Source organism: Condylura cristata, unplaced genomic scaffold (genome assembly GCF_000260355.1).
Source record: "Condylura cristata isolate star-nosed mole 26May11 unplaced genomic scaffold, ConCri1.0 scaffold00033, whole genome shotgun sequence".
In the NCBI taxonomy this organism is placed as follows: Eukaryota; Metazoa; Chordata; class Mammalia; order Eulipotyphla; family Talpidae; genus Condylura; species Condylura cristata.
In genome coordinates this window covers 9,431,590-9,453,658 of record NW_004567134.1, presented here as the reverse complement: position 1 = coordinate 9,453,658, position 22,069 = coordinate 9,431,590, and the positions used below count along the sequence as shown (strand labels likewise).

At 51.2% G+C, this 22,069-nt stretch overlaps 1 protein-coding gene across 3 annotated transcripts in view; it reads left to right on the top strand.

The window, feature by feature from the left end:
- Positions 1-15,423, top strand: part of BTD (biotinidase) — a 27,600-nt gene extending 12,177 nt beyond the window's left edge. For 2 of the 3 annotated variants that reach the window (XM_012732216.1, XM_012732217.1), the window contains exons 2-4: positions 8,195-8,459; positions 12,627-12,776; positions 13,994-15,423. In XM_012732216.1, the coding sequence (XP_012587670.1) occupies positions 8,195-8,459; positions 12,627-12,776; positions 13,994-15,163 (1,585 nt within the window). In that variant the 3' untranslated portion in view covers positions 15,164-15,423. The other variant, XM_012732215.1, reaches the window with a different exon arrangement.
- Positions 15,424-22,069: the final 6,646 nt, after the last annotated feature.

Genomic DNA, 22,069 nt, shown 5'->3' with positions numbered 1-22,069 from the left:
GGGTCAGGAGAGGACTGCTGCGCCCTGTGGTCACCTCTGGGGCAAGCGGGAATCGAACTCATGCGGAAGTGGCTTTAGCTTCTCAGTGCTGCGCTTTAATCCGCTGCGCCACCGGGGAGGGCCGACATACTAATTTTTATGTATTTCTTTTGACTATTGTTTACTTCCAGCTTTCATCTGTTGGGACTGTTCTTCAGTTTTAGCTGGCCTCTCTTGATGAAGCACTAAGCACTTTGCCTCAGATCTTTTCATTTCCAACTTTTAGATGAAGAAATTAAAATTTTGCTGTTATAAATAACCAAGACTATAGAGTGTCAGAACCAGGATTTCAACTCAAATATGTTAAACTTGGAAGCCCGTACTCTCTGTAATCCATGGTATGCACTCACTTCAACTAGTAACTTTTCTTCTGGTGATGATTTCCTAAGATTAGGTACCAAACGAATTGTTCCTCAACATCACTTTATTAGTTTGCCTTAATTTTAATCCAAATTTAATATTTTTGAATAGTATCAGTTTTAATGTTTGTTCAAAATCTTTTAAAGTGTGTTTATGTTTGTTTTCTTTTTGTTGAAATCTGTCCTTGTTCATTGCCTTTTATAAGTGTTGTCTTAATGTTTGTTTATGTTTTGCATGCAAATTTTAATTTGCCAGTCTGTTTTCCCTGTTACTTTATCTGCTTCAGAATTTAGAAAGTTGTTTCAGCAAACATCTGATACCCAATTCTAATTTAAGCTATTTTCCTAACATTCAGTATTTTGAGTTTATTTTTGTACATGGCGTAAGATGTTGAAAACTTACTTCAGTGTTCTTCAGTCATCCCAATATAATCTGCCCCACTCAACTTTTCCTTCCATTCTTTTGAGTGTGATGGCATAAAAAATGTAGATGTTTGCACAAAACAGGTTTAGGAAATTCTGGTTCTGATACTTCTGATACTTCATGTCTAAGAGTGACATCCTCCCAAAAATGAGCTAGAACTCCTCTGCTTTGTCCTCAGTGCTGAGGAATGTAGCACTAACTAACCCGAAAAAGCCCGAAACCTCCTCCTCTCAGTGGGCTCCAGACTTGGAGGACTTGGACCTTCCTGTCAGATAAAGCTGCACCAGTCCGTTGTCTGCCTCCCCCGGGGGTCTGGATGGCACAGGACAGCAGGGCTTGTGATGGTAACTGCCCGCCCTGCCGCCTCTGCCAGGTGTGTGAGTGGTTCTGGAAAGGGTTCTGCCACTGCTGAAGCCATGCTGCCCTCCCCCTGAGCGCCCCGCACCCTTGCCCATGCCGTGGGTGAGGTGCACCCCCCAGCACGCTTCTGCCAGAGCAGCCTCCACAGGGACTCAGAACAGGCCGCACCTGGCCCGCTGGCCCGCTTTTGCTGTTTCTCCTGGTGAGCCAGGCGGTGCGTCTCCCGGGTACATTTCTTCCTCGTGTCTCACAGGAGGAGGTGGCTATTGGCGTGCTTTCTCGAGTGCTGTTTTACTTCAGCTTTTTCTGGTGTTTCTCTCACACTTCCTACTATCATTCATCCTCAAGGTTTCCATACTCTCCAATTTAGGATTGCCCCCCTTTTTTTCCCTTCTTTCAGCTGAGGTGACCTTGGTTTACACCACTGCATGTGTTTAGGAGTAGAGGTCACGCTTACCCAGTGTGGTGCCTTTGCACACCCCACCGCCAGTGGTACCAGTCTCCCTCCTCCACTTTCCATGGGCCCCTCCCACTTTGCTCCCACCTCTGCTCGCCCTCTGGTAACCTCAGTTCTGCTGTCAGGATCCAAGTATTTTGTTTTTCTGGTCTTTTTTTTTTGCTTCGTTTCTTTTTATTCCACATGAGTGACATGATCCCCTATTTGTCTTTCTCCTTCTTAACTTATTTCACGTAGCATAATCCCCTCAAATTCCACCCAGGTTGTCACAGATGACAAGGTTTCATCTTTTTTTAATAGCTGTGCATCATCTCTTTGGAGATATGCCTCGTCGTCTTTGTCCACTCCCGTCAGTCAGCAGTTAGGGTACCCTCGTAAACAGAGCTGCAGTAAACGTGGGGGTGCCCTCAACTTCTTGAATTAGTGTTTTTATTTTCTTCAGAGGGATCCCTAGGCGCTGGATCATGTGGTAGGTCATTTGCAACTTTTGAGGACTGTCCATCCTGCCTTCGTAGGGGCAGCATCGATTTCCACTCCCACCAGCAGTGCGCAGGGTTCCTTTTGCTCCACACCTTGTCCAGCACTTGTTTCTGGCTCCGTGATAAAGGCCACTCTTGCAGGAATGTAGTGATAATCTCATGGTGATTTTAACTATTGTTTCCCTGATGACAAGTAATGATGAGCGTTTTCTCATGTGCCTGTCGCCATCCACGTGGCTTCTCTGAAGAAGGGTGTCCAGATTTTCTGCCCTTTTATTGGGTGGGTTATTTGTTCTGGTGTTGAGGTATACAAGCTCTTCATGTACCTTGGACATTAAGCCCTGGGGGGCTGGATGCAAATATCTTCTCCCTTTAGGTAGATTGCCTTTCCCTTTTAGTGCTAGTTTTTGGGTTTTTTGCAAGCAAAAGCTTTCTGGCTTGATTTCGTCATTCCACTTGTTTACTTTTGCTTCCCTTACCCATGTAGTTAAGTCCCCAAGTGTCTTCTTAGATGTGTTTTATGATTTCAGATCTTAACATCAAAGTTTTTAGTCTATTTTGGATTATTAATTTTTTGCATGTGGTATGAGATAATGTCTACTTTTATTATTTCTATTTTTGTATGTTCCTGTCCAGGGCCCAGCGCCATTTATGGCAAAGTCCTCCCTTGCCCCGCGGGGTGCACTTGACTCTTTTGTCGCAAGTTAACTGTCTACATACGTGTGGGTTTATTTCTAGACTTCCAGTTCCATCCCATTGATCTGTGTGGCTTTTATCCCAGTACCATACTACTTTGGTTACTGTTACTTTACAGTATAATTTGAAGTTAAGGATTATTCTTTTGACTCAGGGAGCACGGTTCCCCAATACTGTTGCCATCCCATTGTTCTCCACCACCTGTTGCTTCTTTTTATTCTTTTAAAATCAGGAACTTTAATGAAAAACCAGTAATATCTTGGTTCTATAGCGAAGTTTCTGCCAAGGCAGAGACAAGCACTGAGATCTTAACTGACACCTCACATTGTCTGGGGGAGGTATTTTGCTCCCTAGGTTGGGTTTTAAAACACCCCGCTGACTAACGAGGTGGAAACACTTGAAGTCTGGCCACGTTCTATCAGCTCTGCAGGAGAGGCTCCTGGGGGAAGGGGACGGTTCTGACTCATCCTCCTTTGATGTGAAGGGGAGATAGAAAACAGGGGTTCTGCCAGGGGTGACCCCAGCACAGGGCCACCATTGGCACCACTACATGGAGTCTTGTTAGGCGATGCAGGTGCTCAGCCCCTCCCCGACCTGCTCACCAACGCTTCTGGGCCCAGGCTCCCGGGCTCGCATGCTACAGATGACTCCGATGGCCCACTCACATCTGAGACCCCCACTGCCGGCTCTGGTCTCACCACCCAGAACCCCCCCGGGGGGGTTTATGTCTAATGCTGCTGGGCTGCACTGGGGACTCCACAGTGGGCTTTGCCTAAGAAAACCCTTAGCTCTTTATCATGTGCTTGGACTGGGGGCCAGGAGACTTGGTCTCCCGCCTTTCCTCGCCACTAACTCATCCTGAAGTAGTACTTTACCATGAAAATAGGATTTTACCATAGGCTCTCACTGACAGGAAGATAAAATGAAAGAATGGATGTTAGAGTGGTTTGAAAACATGAGTGTGTAAGGGCCACGCGGCAACAACAGAGAGATCTCCCGAAAGGCCCCTTCACTCAGCCAGATTTCTCCAGGCCTGGTGCTGCCCATAGTGTGGCTGGGCCACTTCACCTTCCACAGCCAGTCCACGGAGTGCGTGGCTGTAAAATGTGAAATCTCAACAAATGTGGAACTTGTGAAAGTAGAAGACACAATAGGTTCTGGGCAAGAGAAATAAAAAAACAGCTGTCATGAAACCCAAATCTTGGAAATCAGATGTTTTCAGGGGATTTTTTTTTTCCACCACAGAGGAGCTAGCTGAAGTGCTAGAGATGAAACTCTTAAGAACAGCAAGGGAAATAAATACACATCCATTTGCCGCTTAGGAATTGCAGGACCGTTGTGATACTCAGTCTGTCCACAGGGTGGCAGCAAACCTGTAGCGTCCGTCTCCGAGGGGCGCTGTCTGCACAGCAAAGTGAAGGAAGAACCCTTCTAACGCGCAGACCAGACGGCTCGGCCAGCCCTTTCATTTGATTGGAAGGATGAAGATATTTTCCTACCCGAGGAAGAAAAAAATGACTTATTTTTAGTGTATCTTTGTCTTTTGTTCCTTGAGCGTTGTAGAATAAATCACTCCAGTCAGTGGAACAAGAAACAAGGCCTCAGGTGGGGTCCAAAGTCGTTAGTCGTTGGAATGTTTTTTAAAAGGGGACATCACAACTTCCCAGGTCAGGTGAGAGGACATGGTCATTTATTTGCTGTTGCTGCTGAGCACAGCTCTGAATATCCTCCTCAGTGACACATTAGGTGTTTACATTAGTTGTTTGCGGGGCAGCCGCGCTGGGTGGCAGGGTGTGCTCAGCCACTGTGGGGCTGGATCGGGAGCCAGGCCTACAAGGTCATGGTCAGGGGAGAGCCAGAGACAGGAGGCCTTTGGGGAATAAAGGGCCTCGGGATTGCTGTAAATTCAGGTTCTAACCTTGGGGCTGGGCATTATTTCTTCTTGTGTGAAAAACTTAGACAAGGGAGTCACACAATTCCTGAGAGCGGACCTAAAACTATTTGGAGTGCGACCTGGTCTGGGGTCAGCTGTGCCTCCAAAAACTCCTGGCTGACTCGCCGGGTCCCTGAGGGCTCCGCCACCTTGCCCTGGCTCCTTCCCACCCACAGACCTGTGATTCCCCCGGCCAGCAATGAGCGACAGGATCTGTTATTAAAAAGAGCAATAGGTCTATATATAAATGTTTTAAGGTATATACCTGCCTCTGAGATTATCTTATTAAGAGTCCCTTAATAATAAGCCTTTCATTTTATTGCAGAAGACACTATTATAATAGCACAGCTAGGAAGGAGACACAGCTAATTATCAAGATGAATCATTTAGCGCGGTGGAAGGAAAAGTTCCCGGGTGTAAAAATATCCAGTGAGTGACATGTTACAAAATTTCCACAAAATAGATTTCCTTGTCATTTAGACCTTGATTTCTTTTCCTCACACATACCAAGAACATTCCTGATCAGCAGTCTTGTCAGGGGGACATTTCCCAGGAGGAGACGAGGAGTGAGACCTCTGTGGGGCAGTTAAAAGCCCAGGATGCTGGTGGTTGTCCCCAGCCAGTGCTGATTCCCTTCTTCTGGCTCCCTCCCCAGGGCAGGCTGTACAGTCCCTGGCTTTCACTCTGCTTGAAGTGCAGGGTCCCGGGGCCATCTCGAGCAGGATAGCGTCTTCACCACTGGCACCCGAGTGTCACGGGGGCTCTAATGAGATGGTGCGAAGGGGACCCGCCGCTGCTGGGACGTGCGGGGACACGCGCGAGCCAAGCCCTGGCCCTTTTCTCTGACGTTCCTTCGCCTTCCTCTTTTATCAACTGGCCCCACGAGCTCCCGTCTCTCTTTCTCCTTTGCGCTTAACCACCCTGTGGCACACTGTGCATTTAGTGGGGTATGCCCGCCCATCCTCCAGAACGTGGACGCCCCATGGACGCTGGCTCCCTGCTGTGACCTGACGCCTCTCTCAGGTCTGGCTCCTGGGTCAGGGCTTGTCTTACATGTCAGGTGCCCTCCATCCGAGAAGGGTGCAGAGCTGCCTCCGCAGGCCGGCCCACTCTCGTCACCGATTTGTGTTGCTTGTGGCCTGGTTCTGACCAGCTCTAAAGATGGAGGCCCTTGACCTCCAGAGCCCCCTGCTCCCCAGGAACCCTAACTCCAGCCCGTCTTTGCGTGGTGCCTGGTAATCTGGCCACGTTAAAGCCACCCCCTCTCCGGCCTGCTGAGCCTTGCTGTGTCCCTGTCTCGGGCCTTGTTTGGTTTTTCCAGAGACCTTTGCACGGTGCCAGAGAGAAAACTGACCTTTGCAAATTGGGTTAAAATGGCCGCTATTTCACCACTCTTCAGGAAGGGCAAACTGTTGTACCTATTTTTGCTATAATTACTCATTCTCTCCTACCTCATCAAGCATGAATACCTGTTTGAATTAGCATGACCTCTTAGTATTGACCTAGCTTTAGTTGCGCACAAATAACTGCTGGGCTCTTTTGTAAATAATCTAAAGTTTTGTTTTCTCAAAATGGAAAGAAAGGCAGTATCTTGCTGGTTAACACAGTTTCTGTGTTATGCTGGATTACAAGTCCCTGAGGCTGAAACAGATGTCCTGTGTCCAAAGTCAGTGGTGCACAGATCTTAGTTGAGAAGCGGGGGTTCAGTGATGGGCGCCAGGAGCCCTCACCTGCCTCCACACAGCACTGGCTACCAGGCTTCTCCCGGCCTCAGTTTCCCCAGGCCTAAATGAGGCCATCGCTGTATACTTCAGAAATACTGCAAATACGATTTTCAAAATAAAATCCCCCCCCCCCCACTACTTCCTGTCATCATTGTAACAGAACTGGATGGAATGAAAAATACTGAGACCTTTTCATATTCCTGCTGGTCTTCAGGGGCAAAACTCAGATAAGAAAGCCTGTCAGTTATACTCTTGTTTCTACTCAGAAACTCATGACCACTCACTCAAAGGCCCCTTGTTTTTAATCTTAAAACATTGTTTATACTTTCCAGCTGAACAGCACCAGATCCCAGGGTTGGCACTGGGGTGGTACTTTTATTCCCTGGGGAAAGAAATAACAGTGTGAGTTAGGGTGGGGCAGGGAGGGAGAAGACTGGGAGTTCTGGGAACTGTCTGACTTTGCAAGGATTCTCGCTGATCATCTCCAGTCCTTGTTCCAGTGCTGAAAATAACCAAGGCTCTTTTGTTTCTGGAACTTCTAAGAGGATAATGAAAAGGAATTTGGGACCCAGAGCGTTTCGCTTTGAAATGCGAGCATTTTCAAGGAGCTCTGAGTCAGACTTGGAAGGGGCACCATTTTCTTTTTGAAGAGCAGCAATATGATGCCTCCCGCCTGCTTTGTGATCTGGATATCAACCCAGCAGTTCTGCATGCAGTGCGGCCTGTGGCTTGTGGCTTCACCCACAAGAATCCGACTATCACTCTGAAGCCCTTAGTCACCCATAACTCTTAGAAGTAAAAGATTCCTTTTCTTGGGGGGAAAAGGCGACACAGAAGTGTCACTAAGTGACATTGTTTATCTCTGCGTTCCTGTGGCAGCAGCTACAAAGTTGAGTGTGTCTGTGAGTGAATGCTAGTCTATTTTCTAGCCACTTGCATTTTACCCCTGAAGAAAAGGATTTTCTTTGCAAACGAGTATGCCTGTGAGCAGGCGCTTGGGAGTCCCTGAGGCTGAGAAAAGTGCAGTGGCCAGTTCTCAAGTTCAAGGAGGAAAAACAAGGTCGTGCTTTGTCTGGGAGACTCCTTTTTACTGGCCCCGACAGAGTAGATGTTGGCATTGAAGTCCAAGTCAGCAGTTTCTCTGCTCCAAACAAAGTAGTGCTGAGTGAGGGGGCTAAGCTTTTATGTTCATGACTAACCAGAGAAATGCAGGGGGAATTTTAATCCATCAGGCTTGGGACTAGGAAAGAAGACCAGTGGTGTTATTAGGGTCCAACTGTCATAGCTGGTATAGACAGTCGGCTTTGGAGTGTGTTCATGGACAAATGGGGGGCGTGGGGGAGGGGTGTGTGGTGGAACGCGTCACAGAATTGTGTAAAATAATTGGAATAATTATTCGTCTTTAACACCTAAGCCGGTGGCCCTAACCAGCAGTGACGCACTGCAGCGGCGCTGAACCCTGGGTAAGAAAACCCGGCCAGCACCGGCTCTGTTTTGGAAATGTTCTAGAGCCAGTTAACACAGCGCCTTTTTAAGCCTCGCTTGCTACGTGTGGGGAGAGAAACACATAGCCTTTTATTAGGAACACGAAGCAAGCCCTTTGGGCTGCGGCATCATGGAGGGTGAGTTTAATTGCTAGGATTAATAAATCACAGCTGCAGAAGTTAAATTCTTGGCAGGATACTTTACTCAGCTGCCTTGCCCTGGCCCCATTACATTCCAGGTTGATGGTCTGCGTTATGTCCGGAGCCGGCCGTCAGCTCGTGCTCGTCCTCTGCGGCTGTTGGGTGATGGCCCTGGGGGTCCACGCCGGCCCGCGCCTTGGGGCTGAGCAGCTCCAGGCCGAATCCTACGTGGCCGCCGTGTTCGAGCACCGGTCTGTGCTCAGCCCCGACCCGCTCGCCCTCACCAGCCGCCAGCAGGCCTTGGAGCTCATGACCCAGAACCTCGACATCTACGAACAGCAAGTGACGGCCGCCGCGCGAAAGGCAAGACGTGCTCCTGGGTCGGAACCTCAGGCTGCCCGCAGCCGGGCCGTCAGTGGGTCCTGTGGGCCCTCTGGGAAATCAGCCCCGCGGCTACTTGGACTCGAATGAGTCAACTGTCCAGAGTCTCACTGCTGGAGAGAGGTCCCGTCCAGGGGCCAGCAGCTTCGACCTTTGCTGGAAGCTTGTGTGGAATGCAGAAGTCTCCCCGCCCCCACAGCCACTGACTAAGCATCTAACTGTGGGAGCAGAGGCTGGGGGGTGCTTTACACCCCTGTTGGAGACGCCTGGGGCTAGGTCCCTGGTTCTCTGGCAGCCAGTGAGGGAATCACCTAGCCACTTGTACAATGTGGGTGTGCCTCGGCCCCATGCCTAGCGAGTCACGTGGGGTATGGGCTGAACATTGGGGTTTTCTAAGGTGCCCCAGTGGATTCTGATGTGCAGACAAATTTGAAAACTCCTTCGTGGCCTCTCTGAGGCATTCAAGGTTAACTGAAGCACCAAGCATTCATGGCTCAGCCATTTGCCGCCTTCAGATGACTGGGACTCATTTCTGGTCTCCGTGCCAGACTCTGAACAATCTGAGACGTCAGTGCAGACAGAACCGAGCCCAAACAGACAAAGGGAGGTGGGTGCCAGCCTTTGTGAAGGCTTCCTGCCGGGCCCGAATTTCCCACTCCCTCCAGGAAGGGTGGGGCAGAGGGGAAATATCAGTGCCAGATGTTACTGTAAGAAAATACCCGGTTGGGAAACCCATAACCAAAGGGAAGTTTGGCAGCCACTGCGGCCCGGTGGTGGGAAGACCAAAGCCAGCTGTTGGAGGAAGCCTCCCCGGCCCCCGACAGGAAGTAAGCTCCCGCCGGCAACCCTCGCTGATGGCTCTGAGTTTGGAGGCCAGAACTGCTCACACCAGTGTGTCCTGCCTTGGACAGACCCTTTCTCTGCGCAAGGTGGTCAGGGTGGCTGTGATAACTATTGCCTTGCTACCTTTAACACATTCTGGCCTGTAATGTAAGCACTGTGCACGCACACATAGACACACACACACACACACACACCGCTTTGGGAAGGGAGCCGAGATCAGGCGCTCCTTGAATGCCTTCAGTAATCAACAGCTCACTTTCTCACAGGTCCCTTGTTCTAATGGAGAACAGTAGGAACGTCTGGAAAGATCTGTCAGTGAGTGAGCAGCAATCAGCCTCCCTGTCACTGTCATTCTTCGCACTGAACAGGGCAGACCAAGTTCCTTACTGCAGAGTTCCGTTGCCCCCACTAGAGGACGGCTGTCTTGGCTCCCTGCCCCCCTCCCTCTGCCTCTGTCTCCCCAGTGTCTCCCACGACCCCTTAAGAGGTGAGGTTCCTAGTCCTACCAAAGCCTCCACCCAAATTTCATGCAGTTCCTCCAGTTCTGTCTGACAAGGACAAGGTGAAGGAGCTCTGTCACCATTCTCCTGCTTGGCTTTGTCCCCAGAGGAGGAGTTTCGGCAGCCACGTCTCACCAGAGTTCTAGGCACCTGCTGTCAGGTGAAACTCCTGAGCTCACACACACACAGACGCACTCACACAGCCGGCTTTTTTAACCTGAGAGCGAGACTTCACACATGTGCTGTTCCATTTCATCACCCGGCCTGCGGGGCTACTTGGAGACTTTACTGTCCTCGCATATCAGTTACCCTCGCGTCACTCACGCCTTTTAGCCACACCTCAGTTATGCCTATGCTGAAGTCAGTGTTAACACTGCCAGGCCACAGACCTTGAGGCCCAGGCGATGTTTGCTTCTTCCTGTGCACGGGACCATTCTATTTCGCAAAGGCCACACTGTAGCACGTACAGCCTTTGTCTTCATAACGTACCCCAAAAGGAAACAACAGGTTCTTGTGGACACCCCCCCACCCCACCCCCACCCCCCACTGAAGGCAAAGCTTCACTGTTGGTGGCCAAGGGGCAGGGGCCCAGTGTTTGACTTGGTCGCTATTGGTGCTGAGGTGTGTCAGGTCCCCTGTGTGGTTCAGGCATTAAAGCGGATTGTAAGACAAGTTGATGACAAGCGTGCGTCATCATTTTACATCAAATGTTCGCTCAGGGAAGAGGTTCCCAGACAAGTCAGTTGAAGCATCACTGGCGTGGTCGAGGCAGGGAAGGGAAAGAGCTTAGAGTCACCTCGGCAAGTGACTCCTCTGGAGTGCTGCATTTCAGCGAGGTCTGTCAGAAAATTGCTCAGATTGTTTATCAGGCATGCTCATTATGCCTGGAAGGGGTTGCTGATCACAGCAGACCTCAAGTCGTACCCCCACTCATATTTGATTCCTCCCCTCATCCCTGGACAGTTTGTCTTCAGGAAATTTGCAATTTAACATTGATCTAATGTATAGACACAGTGGCATAGTCCGTAAGGAAGCATTCTCTGCTCTCTCTTATTTGTAGACAAGGAAAATATTTGTCTAAATGTAATTTTGGAAAAGTTTAGAATATGGCAAATACAGATTTTCTTTATTCACTAACTAAGGGAGAAAGCAGTGAATCGGTAAAGCTGGTTCAAAGAGAACTGGCGACTCTCCAATTGTGTAGCAGTCAGTGAAATGAATGTTGAAATCAATTTATTAATGAATACAAGACTGGCGAATATCCGGCAGGGCAATAAGATTGTAATCTTTGGGGGGATCTCCCTAAATACCAAACAGTGCTACGTCCACAACGTCAGCTAAGCCTGTTAAGACAGACCCCGCATATCTTGGCAAAGCTTGCAGTGTTCCTTTTGCTTTTTTTGTTTTGTTTTGTTTTTATTTGAAGTAACACTGCATCATTTCTAATGTGTGCTAATTTTGCTGTATAGTGTCATACGACAGCCAATCACCCGCAATGATGTAGGGAGGATACTATGGTGTAAGCTATTTGGCAACAGGCGAACAACTTACAGTTTTTTATACTCTGACCCAATATTTTCGTTTTTTTAAGACATCAAAGAAATAATCAGAAATTCAACCAAAAATTTCTGTGCAACCCTCTTTCAATACGTGTTTTAGGCACCTTGTATGCACATGTCTTCACCATTTTATTACAAAAATTTGGAAAGTGTTCAAGTATCTGATAATAGATGATAAACCCTGGTGTCCTCTTAAGTGTAACATGGCTGCACATACATAGTGGAAAGTGACGCTAGAACAGCACATACTTGATACTACCTCAGTCATGCACACACCCACACAGAGAAACAATGAAAACAGCCAAGACATTACAGTGGGTATCTTCATCTTGTAGGAGACTGAAATCTTTACATTTTCTGTTTTCCACATGTTCTCCGGTTAAACTTTTGAAGCTTTTATAACCAGAGGGGAAAATAAGAGTTTGCAGAGCATTCCAGAAATAAGTGATTCAGATCGCCTGTTAGTTGAGATTATTCATGCTTGTGCTGTCTTCCTCCTCCAGCTCCACACTGGGGCCAATGTTCCAGGCGTGACATTTGAAGCTGCGTAAGCCGAGGGCAGCGGCCGGTGAGGGCCTGGCGAAGGGAGCTCAGTGACTCAGGGGATCCTCTTGATTCCCAATCGGGGAGTTAGTTATGCATTAGAACGAGTCCTTATTTCGAAGCTAAAATCAACACCCTTGAGTCTCCCCCACCAGCCCCGGGGTCCCAACCCTGACTGCACATTAGAATCACCTGGGGACCTTTAAGCAAACAGTTGCCAGCATCCCTCCCCACCAGTCTGGTCCTGTCAAGAAACCTTTTAGAAGTGGGTCTCTGTAGCACCCTAAACATTTCAGAAGTTGCCCACCTGAGTTAGAGGCATAGTAATTAATGGCCTGATTATTTGTGCCTTGTATCTTCCGTTGCACGAACGAGGACTCCACCCGCTCCCGACTGTTTGCTTGGCAAGCTTCCGCTGCTCCAGCCACTCTCTCCTGACCTGACCTCAGGTTCAGTTCATTATTGATCCTAAAGGACTTTGCCTTGTTCCCGCAGCATTAGTCCAGAGGCTCATTGAATTAGGCCAAGACTAAGCCCTCTAATGAGAGTCCAGCCACACTCGTTTCACCTCTGACTCCTGGTACAGAACACCGGCTGGTTGGTCACCAGAAGGGAGCGTGGAAGAATGGAGAATGAACTGGGGGTGGGGGGTGGGGGCTCCCATGATCTGATAACAAACTATACTTTGATGTTTGAGTTTACAGGGTGTACAAATTATAGTGTTTCCAGAAGATGGGATTCACGGATTCAACTTTACAAGGACATCCATCTACCCGTTTTTGGACTTCATGCCATCTCCGCAGTTGGTCAGGTGGAACCCGTGCCTGGAGCCCCACCGTTTCAATGACACAGAGGTGGGTGAGGGCGCCAGTCTGCCTTTCTCCTCTGTCTTCAGAGCTGAGCTACACACAGCTGGGCCACGCCAGGGACCAAAGGCTGAGCATGTTGAATGTCAGAGAGACCCAAGGGTCCTGAAAATCAAAGCCAAATTCCCTAACGGCCACATGCCACATTCATTCCATTAAAGGACGCCTGATATTACTAAGCTTTTATTCCGCTGTGACTCACTCTACTGATTGTTTACACAGAAATACATGAATATAGGCTTATAAAACAAACAAAAGAAAAAGAAAAGCACGAAAGCCCACCCTCCCCACCCCACCCCCGTGCTGCTTCCCTTTCTAGAGAAACTTTGACAGTCTGATGTCCACAACTGTGTTCTTTTCTCTGCGTTTCATAGTTACTGGCATCCTCTTTAGGAGCATACTGTGAGCTTGTTTTAAAACTCTTGCTGTTACCAACACTATTGCAATGCATATCCTTTCCCCATACACGTATTTTTAAACAGAAGAGGTAAGCTTCCTGGAAATGGACTTTCTCAGCTGAAGGATGGGCGCATTTTGTTATTTCAGTGGTACCGAAGTTCACCTTGAAACCTCCTGACGCCACACCAGCAAGGGTGTCAGGTGCCTGTTTTCCCACCCTTTGATCAACGCAAGAGAGAGTAATTTTTTTAATTTTGCCAATGTTAAAAAGGTGAAAATAGGGCCGCCCTGGTGGCGCAGGGGTTAAGCCTCAGCCCTATGAAGCTCTCAGCAGCCCCTGCAGCGCCAGTTTGATCCCGGGCCAGGGCCAGCGAGCTGACCCACAGCAGACCTCTCTGTCCGCCCGCTGCTCCCCTCGGCAGCGTGTTTCAGTCCATCTGCCTGTTCTGCTCCCCACTCTGTCTCTGGTGACTCCTCGCACCACCCCTGTACCCCTGGCCTACACCCCACTGTGCACTCCTGTATGCATCAATAAATAAAATAAATCTTCATTAAAAAGGTGAAAATAACTCATTTTAACTATCATGTTCATTTTACTAAGGGTTGAGCAGCTTAGATGTTCACATTTGTTTTTGTTCTCCTCCGAACCCCCTATTCTTGTTCTTTGCCCCTTTTCAGCGCTGGCTGCTTTCACTGGTTTGTCACGCTGCCCCTGTGACGGAGGCACAGCAGGCCCTCTCCTGTTGCAGAACGGAAGCCACAGCACGGGATTTTAAGCGCGTTTACTTACGCCTGTTTTTCTTCAGGTGCTCCAGCGTCTGAGTTGCATGGCCATCAGGGGGAGTATGTTCCTGGTGGCCAACCTTGGGACAAAGCAGCCTTGCCACAGCAGCGACCCAGGGTGCCCACACGACGGCAGGTACCAGTTCAACACGAATGTTGTGTTCAGCAGCAATGGAACCCTTGTCGACCGCTACCGCAAACACAACCTCTACTTTGAGGCGGCCTTCGATACCCCCCTCCAGGTGGACCACACCGTCTTTGACACCCCTTTCGCTGGCAAGTTTGGCGTCTTCACGTGCTTTGATATACTGTTTTTCGAGCCCACCATCAGGCTGCTCAGGGACTATGAGGTGAAGCACATCGTGTATCCGACCGCCTGGATGAACCAGCTCCCACTCCTGGCAGGTATTCAGATTCAGAGTGCTTTCGCCGTTGCCTTTGGGGCCAACATCCTGGCTGCTAACATCCACCATCCGTCGCTGGGGATGACGGGAAGTGGTATACACACCCCTCTGAAGTCCTTTTGGTACCACAACATGGAAAACCCCGAAGGTCGCCTTCTAGTCGCCCAGATCGCCAGCAACCCAGTGGGCTTTGGTGCGGATAATGCCACGGGGGACACAGACCCATCCCATCGGAAATTTCTGAAATTACTGGCAGGAGACCCGTACTGTGAGAAGGACGCTCAGGAAGTGCATTGCGACGGAGCCGCCCCCTGGAGCGAGCACGCCCCCCCGACCTTTCACGCCGAGATGATGTACGACAACTTCACGCTGGTGCCCGTGTGGGGGCAGGAGGGCTATCTCCAGGTGTGTGCCAGCGGCCTCTGCTGCCATTTGCTTTACCAGAGGCCCACGCAGTCCTCAGAGCTGTACGCCCTGGGCGTCTTCCACGGCCTTCACACCGTGCACGGCACGTACTACATCCAGGTGTGCGCTCTGGTCAAGTGCGGGGGCCTGGGCTTCGACACCTGCGGGCAGGAGATCACGGAGGCCGCGGGGCTCTTTGACTTCCACCTATGGGGGAACTTCAGCACTTCCTATATCTTTCCTCTGTTCCTGACCTCAGGGATGACCCTGGAGAGGCCTGACCGGCTCGGCTGGGAGAATGAGCATTATTTCCTCAGGAAGAGCAGACTGACTTCTGGCCTGGTGACCGCGGCTCTGTACGGGCGGTGGTATGAGAGGGACTAGAGGACGGGGCCGCACAGCGGCAGGTGGGGGCCGCACAGCGGCAGGGCCCGGCCCCCGCCAGAGCCCGTGGGAGCCCTGGGTGCTGCAGGAGAAAGAGAGGTTCCCCGGGGCCTCTTCCTCGGACTTACAAATTATGGAGACATTTTATGGTATTTTCTACTCATATTTGTCTTTTTCAAGTCACACCTGCCCTTAGCAAACCTCTCTCTACACAATTGGATTTAAGCACAAACCAAAAATAAATGCCCATTTCTGTCTCACACATGTGTAAAGCTGTGTTTTCTTTGTTCCTGTCAATCAAGTGGGCCAGACAAATTTTCAGACAACTCCCAACATTTTCTAAGGAAAGAAACAGGCTTTTTAAAAATAATTTTTTAAAAAGATTTATTTATTTCTGCATACAGAACCGGGGTACAGGCCAGAGGCTCAGGGGCAGCGAGAGGCTTCATCAGAGACAGAGTGGGGAGCAGAACAGGCAGAGCGACAAAGTACACTGCCGAGGGGAGCAGCGAGACAGGAGAGATCTGCTGTGCCGTGTGGGTCACCCCGGGGTGGGGATCAAACTCACACTGGCGGCTGCAGCCAGCTTGCAGTGCTGCATCCTAACCCGTTGTACCACCAGGGAGGGTCCAAGAAACAGACTTGTAAAGCAAAAGTTGTGTGGCAAGTGGCAGCCCTGGGGGTCTCTCCCTTTCTGCCCACCAGAATGCTTGGAGGGAATGGTAATGCCAGAGCTCCCGGCCATGCCAGGAGTGTGGTCCTGGAAGTAGCTTCTAAAATTGGACGGGGCTTTTTTTTTTTTTTTTTTTTCCATATCTGCCTTTCCTCAGTAAACAGAATGTGTCAAGCAAGACTGGTAATAACTGGAAAGAAATGCAGTGCAGGGGGGAGGGAGAGACTGGAAAAAAGTGCTGAAGAGAAGGGCAGCAGGGGAAGGTCTGAGTAACAGGATCCCTTGTACACAGTGTCTCCTGCAGGCTTCCAGAGGCCCCAGTAAATCACACTGGCTTTGGGAAGAGCTTTGCAGCTGCCACAGGTGCAGGACGGAATGATCCTGGTTCAATCCATTGCGCGGGCCCACGGGGGGCCTTTGCTTTGCAGGGGCACTGTGTCTCTCATGAAGAGAAGCTGCCAGAACTGCCTTGGCAGGGGCCCACTTTAGGCACCCACTTACCAATCACTCCACAGGTGCTTCTGGAGCACCACCAGGAAGACAGCTCCACTATTAGTTCCAGATACAAAATCATAGTCAATGTGTGAGGACATTTTTGGGCTGCTGATTTCAGTATTGCTTGTTTCCGACATTTCAGAGTCAGTTTGACTCAGTGCCTAGTAACTGTTTAACTGTTTCAGATCGTTTTTAAAGTAGCAAATTGATAATTTTAAAAGAGAATGGATAAGTAGGCCTTGGTGATTCGTCTTCTCATCGTGGTAGCTATTTAGTTCTATCTTTTAAAATTATGTGCCTACTTATAATGCTAGAAAGTAAAAAGCCAAGATCTTCCCCCTCCTCCCCCTGCAGCGTGGCCTTCCAGAGCCTTTTCTGGCCTTTAGGGTCTGTAACCAGCACAAGCCTCAGGGGCAAAGTGACCACATTTCCTCTCAGTTTATTTAATCCTTAGGCCTGCCTTTCTCATCTGTCTGATGTGTGTGGAGTAATCCTTGTGGGAAAGCGGCAAGGCCCGGCTGACTCACGCTCACTCTCCAGAGCCTGGAGTGAGTCAAGTCTCCAGGGAATAAGCAGGAACAACCCCATTCCTGAGGAAGCCCTGGGGAGTCCCCCTGGAACGAGCTGGACCTCTCCCACCAGATGACAGGCCTCGCCGGCCCTCCCTGTGCAGACCCTGCCAGGACCAGGCAGCCGCAGGCAGCGGGTGGCTCCGGATGTGGCTGTCTACCGCCCATGGGCTTCCCCGCCCCAAACCCCAGGGAAACAGAAATGATCTTAAAAATGCATATTGCTGCTTCCTACCGGAATGATTCCAACCAGCTCCCGAAATAGACAGGGCAGTTCCAAGTACAGATTTGATGTACTTGGACTACTTTGAACTACTTTGCCCAACAGACATTCCCGAAGCACCTGCTGGATGCAGATCCTGCCTAGAACACGCCCCATTACTTTCTGCTGATCATTTAGAACTCATGAAGAAAATGAAGGAACTGGTGGCTGAACACAGCTGCGAGGCAGCTGGAGAGGGTGGAAGATGGGAAAATTGGTCAAATAAGTTAACGTCAAGGGGGAAAAGCCCTTGTGTTTTTGTCCACTGTGATCCCGATGCCAGGACGCCACAGCACGCTTCACCAGGACGCACACAGGTGGGCCATCAAATGTGTTTTTGGTGACTCAGGCTCGGGCAAGTGGTTTGGACCCTCCCTTCTTGTGTAGGCACAGCTGTGCCTCTCTGTGGTTTGCTCCAGGAAGGAAGCAAGAAGCACGGGGAGCCAAGCTCACACTGGGCTGGAAAAGACCAGTTCCTAAAGAAGGCGACCCCAGGCCCGACCCCAGGCCCGACCCCATGCTCCCCCGCAGGAGCCCCACCCCTGCGCACCCAGCCCTGACTCCAGCCTGGGCCTGCCCTGCAGAGGGCGCGAGCGCACCTGGGCTGCCCTTCGGCCAGGTGTTCCACTCAGCACGGTGCTCCGCCCCTGCACCAGCTCATTGGGCCAGGAGCGGACACCTGACCCGAGCCCGGCCATTCCGGGGGCGGGGAGGCGGCCTTGGAGGTGGCCAAGTAGTTTAACTCCGCGCAGGGCGGCCCACGCTGAGGGGTGCTCAGCTTCCGGGGAGACGTGCTAGTACCCCAACACCAGCCTCCCACTAGCTGGACACGTCACTTCGCCAACAAAATGACTTTACAACAAAACTGGCTTAAAGCCGTGGGGCTCACGCCTCAGTTTACCCACTTGGCCTGGCTCTCGGCGCAACGCCTCGCCCTGCCTCGCCTTGAGGGCTCGGTCGAGGGCGTGACGGCGCGTGGCGGCCACAGCAGGGCCCCGGCCCCCAAGGTGGTCACTACAGCCCCCCAGCCTCGCGGGCCCTGGCCGTCGGCCTGGGTGGGGGGCAGCGCGGTTGGGCCACAGCGGTGGCCGTGCCTGGCGCGTGCTGAGCGGATCCCGCCCCGGCGTGTGGCCGCCTCCAGGTGAGTGGGCGGCGCGGCGGGTGGCGGGTTGCTGGCACGTGCCTCTGGCGAGCTCGGCGCCCATGGGAGCCACGAGTGCTGGCCTGAGCGGGCCGACTGCCCGCCCGCTTGGCCGCCCGAGCGGCTGGCTGGCTGGGCGGCGGCGGGCCTGCTGCCCTGCCGAGGGTGGGCCCCCTTGAGCCCTGCCACGTGCTCTGGCCACTTGGTCGGCGTGTTGGGGCGCTTCTCCCCCTCGGCCCTGTCAGGGCTGTGTGTGGGTATTAAGTGGACGCCGGCAGCGGGACATGAGCGAGAGCCTAGAGCTTCCCAAGATGGCGCCCGCGGGCGGCTCCTGCCCAGCTGGCCCCTGAGGCTTGTTGCGTCTCGCGGCGAGGCTGGTGCGCGTGGGATCCCTTCACCTGAGGGCCGCCGCGTTCTCTACTTCCCTCAACTTTCCCGCGTTTGTCTCCTCAACAAGTCCTTGAAGCGGGGTGCGGGGGACCGGTGCTATGTTGGATTGAAGGGGTGGGGTGCAAAGCCTCGCACCTTAGGGGCGGCTGGTCCATTGCGCTTCCCAGGGGAGAGCGTTTTTCTGACTCCCCTCTCCCTTGGGTGCTGCCTTTTTAATCTTTCGTTGTGGGATCTTTGTCAGGACTTCAGAGCTTCCGGGGAGACTGATTCATGCGTAGTGGAGATTTGGGCTTATTTCCTGCTGTCCTCAAAGTCAGAATCAGCTATCTCTGCTCCAGGTTTTGAAGGGTGAAGAGCACCAGGCGGGTGTTCTCAGGGGGGTTGGGTGGGGGAGGGGAGAGAGCAACACAGAGGGTCCACACTGAGCAGATCATGGCGGCTCCGAAGTTGAAGTTCTGGAAGAGGCCTAGAGTGGTCAGGAATACCTCCCGTCTCCAGAATTTACTCGTTTATCTGAACCACTCAAGACAGTCACCCATCCACCTAGAAGAGTGTAGACCAGTGTCCTGGAAGCCAGTAGCACCTGGGGCTTTGCTAGAACTACAAAGCCTGGCGCCCCACCTAGACCTGCTGAGCCCCAAGGCTGGGTTGGAGGAGCCCTCCAGGTGCCCTGGTCCCGAGCAAGTAGGAGGCCCGCGCAGGTGTGGCTTCAGCACCCGCCCCTCACGCCTGCCTCTGAAACAGACAGGTGCGCCCAGTTTACAGAAGAGGGAACTGAGGCTGGCAAGTGCCCTGTCCAAGCTCATCCACCCCAGCAACAGAGTCACAGCCGGACGCTCCCACCCCAGGGCCTGGGCACACTGGGGTCTTCACCCTCCCGCTCTCCCTCTTCTCGTGCTAGTTGTCAACCCATTATTACCCTTTCTGCTGAAGTTCTGCCATCCAGACGTGTGACTCTCCTTTCGTGTTCTTCGACCAAAGGCAAATTAGTGGGGAAACTGCCCTTCATGAGGTTGTTGTTATTTGGAAAGTGCATGGGCGGCTTTATAGGCTGGCAGAAATCTTGTTGAGCCGATCAATTTGTTTGCAGTTGTTTTTTTCGGAGAATAATGCCTTTGTTCAGCTCCAGAGTGGGTAGACTGGAAGTGCACACTTTTGAAATCTTCTAATCTGGTGCGTCAACATTTTGAAGACTATAATGGGGGCTGATTCTTGGTTTTGTGCTTGCTGGACATGTCGATCCTGACCCTGCCACTGTGTCCCAGTCAACTGACTCATTTTGTCAATACTTTTAAGAGATGGAATTTCTGATATATTATCACCTGATTTTGCTGACTGAAATGCTAGAAGCTGTGCCCTTTAACCTTGATCAGTAATTTATGAATTTTTTCATGTATAAGTTGGTTACTACAGAGTACGGATGTGTTAATTAAAGGCAGGCTGCCGTAAAGGCAAAGACACCACCTTTCTCATTTCCACGCTCTAAATACAGCCCCAGAAGGCGTAAATGATCAGCTTTTTACATTCTCTGAGCACTAGGACGTGGTGACTGAGATATGCACCATTGATTTGGAAGAGCTGCCGGGCTCTAAAATAATTGCTGAATGATCGAAGAAAAGGTACTTACAACAGAATATATCTGGAGGGCTTGTTTCTTAAATGTTGATTCTACTGTGGCTGTGGTATACTTGGCATAAAATCAGGTGTGAAAAGTGAGCGTTGCTCAGTGTAAAATACCACACTAGACAGAAATCCAGGCTGTGCAGTCACATAGACAGCGCTGGTCTGCTACCTGGGCACAGAGCTGGTCACCCAGTGCTTGTGTCAACAGACGTAAACACGCCCCAGGGCAAATCAGGAAGGACACCGTGGCGGAAAGGATGTCTCAGAAATGATTGACCAAACAACTATATACCAGAGACATTTTGTGGGGGTGGAGTGGGGAATGGGATCAAAACTGGGGTGGGAAAGGTGCATGGGACTATGGTGACGGCACACGGGGAATTGGTGGTGGGTAGTCCTCGGGGATTACAGCTGAGAGGGAAAAATGTACAAAATGAAGAATGATGTAAAAATAAAATGGGGGAAAAAAAAAAGCCCCAGGCAGTCGTTGCCAGCCCCATCAAGAAGTGGGGTACGCATTCTTTCCCTCCCCTTTGGCTTCAGTGACCAGATGCCTCAGATGTGACATTACGGGATTTCCAGGGCAGACAGGTGACACGCTCCTGCCTGGCTCTGTCTGGGGACATTCTCCCCGGGAACCCAAACCCCTTGCCCTAGGAGTCGGACCCCACGGGCACACGCTGGGGCAGAAATGGGCCCAGAGCTCCAGTTGAGTTCACTGTCAGCCACGAGGAGCCTCTGGGGAGCAGATCCTAGGTCTCAGGTCCTCCGAGGGGCTCCTGTCCTGCTGTCTGATGCATGAGCAAATGAGTGGCGGTGGCAGGGTTAGGGCCGGTGTTCTGGGGAGGCCGCCAGGGAGGGGCCGGCGGAAGTGGGCCAGAGACGCTCGCTGTATTTGAAAAACTAAACAATGAAAAGGCCAGTGCGACCTCACTGTGGAGAGAAGAGGAGCCCGCGGCCTGGCGGGGGTTTGGGTTTACGTGGGGGGCTGTTGGCACCAGCCAGGGGACAGCGTTGGCCACGGAGGTTCCTCTGGGGGCTCGAGAGCCCAGGCCCCCCCCACATCAGCCACGGGGATTCAGGGACTGTGATGAGTGGCACTTTTAGGAAAAACTGATTGTTTTTAATTCACCATCAGATAAGTTGCAGTTTAAGAAGGAAAAGACAGTGATTCTTTGGGATTGTCTATTTCAAGATGAACATTTTTCAGTGTGGTGCCAGGTCAGTTTTTTTTTTTTAATTTTTAAAATATTTATCTGCATACAGAACTGGGGTACAGGCCAGAGGTGCAGGAGCGGTGAGAGGATTCACCAGAGACAGAGTGGGGAGCAGGACAGACCGACTGACAAAGTACACTGCTGAGGGGAGCAGCGGGCGGGTCAGGAGAGGTCTGCTGTCCATGTGGGTCACCTCGGGACAGGCGGGGATCGAACTCATGCGGAAGTGGCTTTAGCTTCTTAGTGCTGTGCTGTAACCTGTTGCGCCACCAGGGAGGGCCCTAGATTAGTTTTTAAAAGACCGTTAGGCACGCCAGACCGAAGTGAGGGAGCCCGACACCCACAGATAACAGAAAGGCGTCTGTTTTCAGTAAGAATGGGCGTCCTCAAAGAATGGTGGAGTCCACATTTTTCAGCAGCCACTGAACCCCAAAGAAGGACATGTACTCTGAACCGCAATGTGCATTTTATTGAAGCCCCTGAGCAAGGGGGGGGGGGGGTTAAGGGTGTGCGCTTATGTTCCTGGAGAGTGTCGC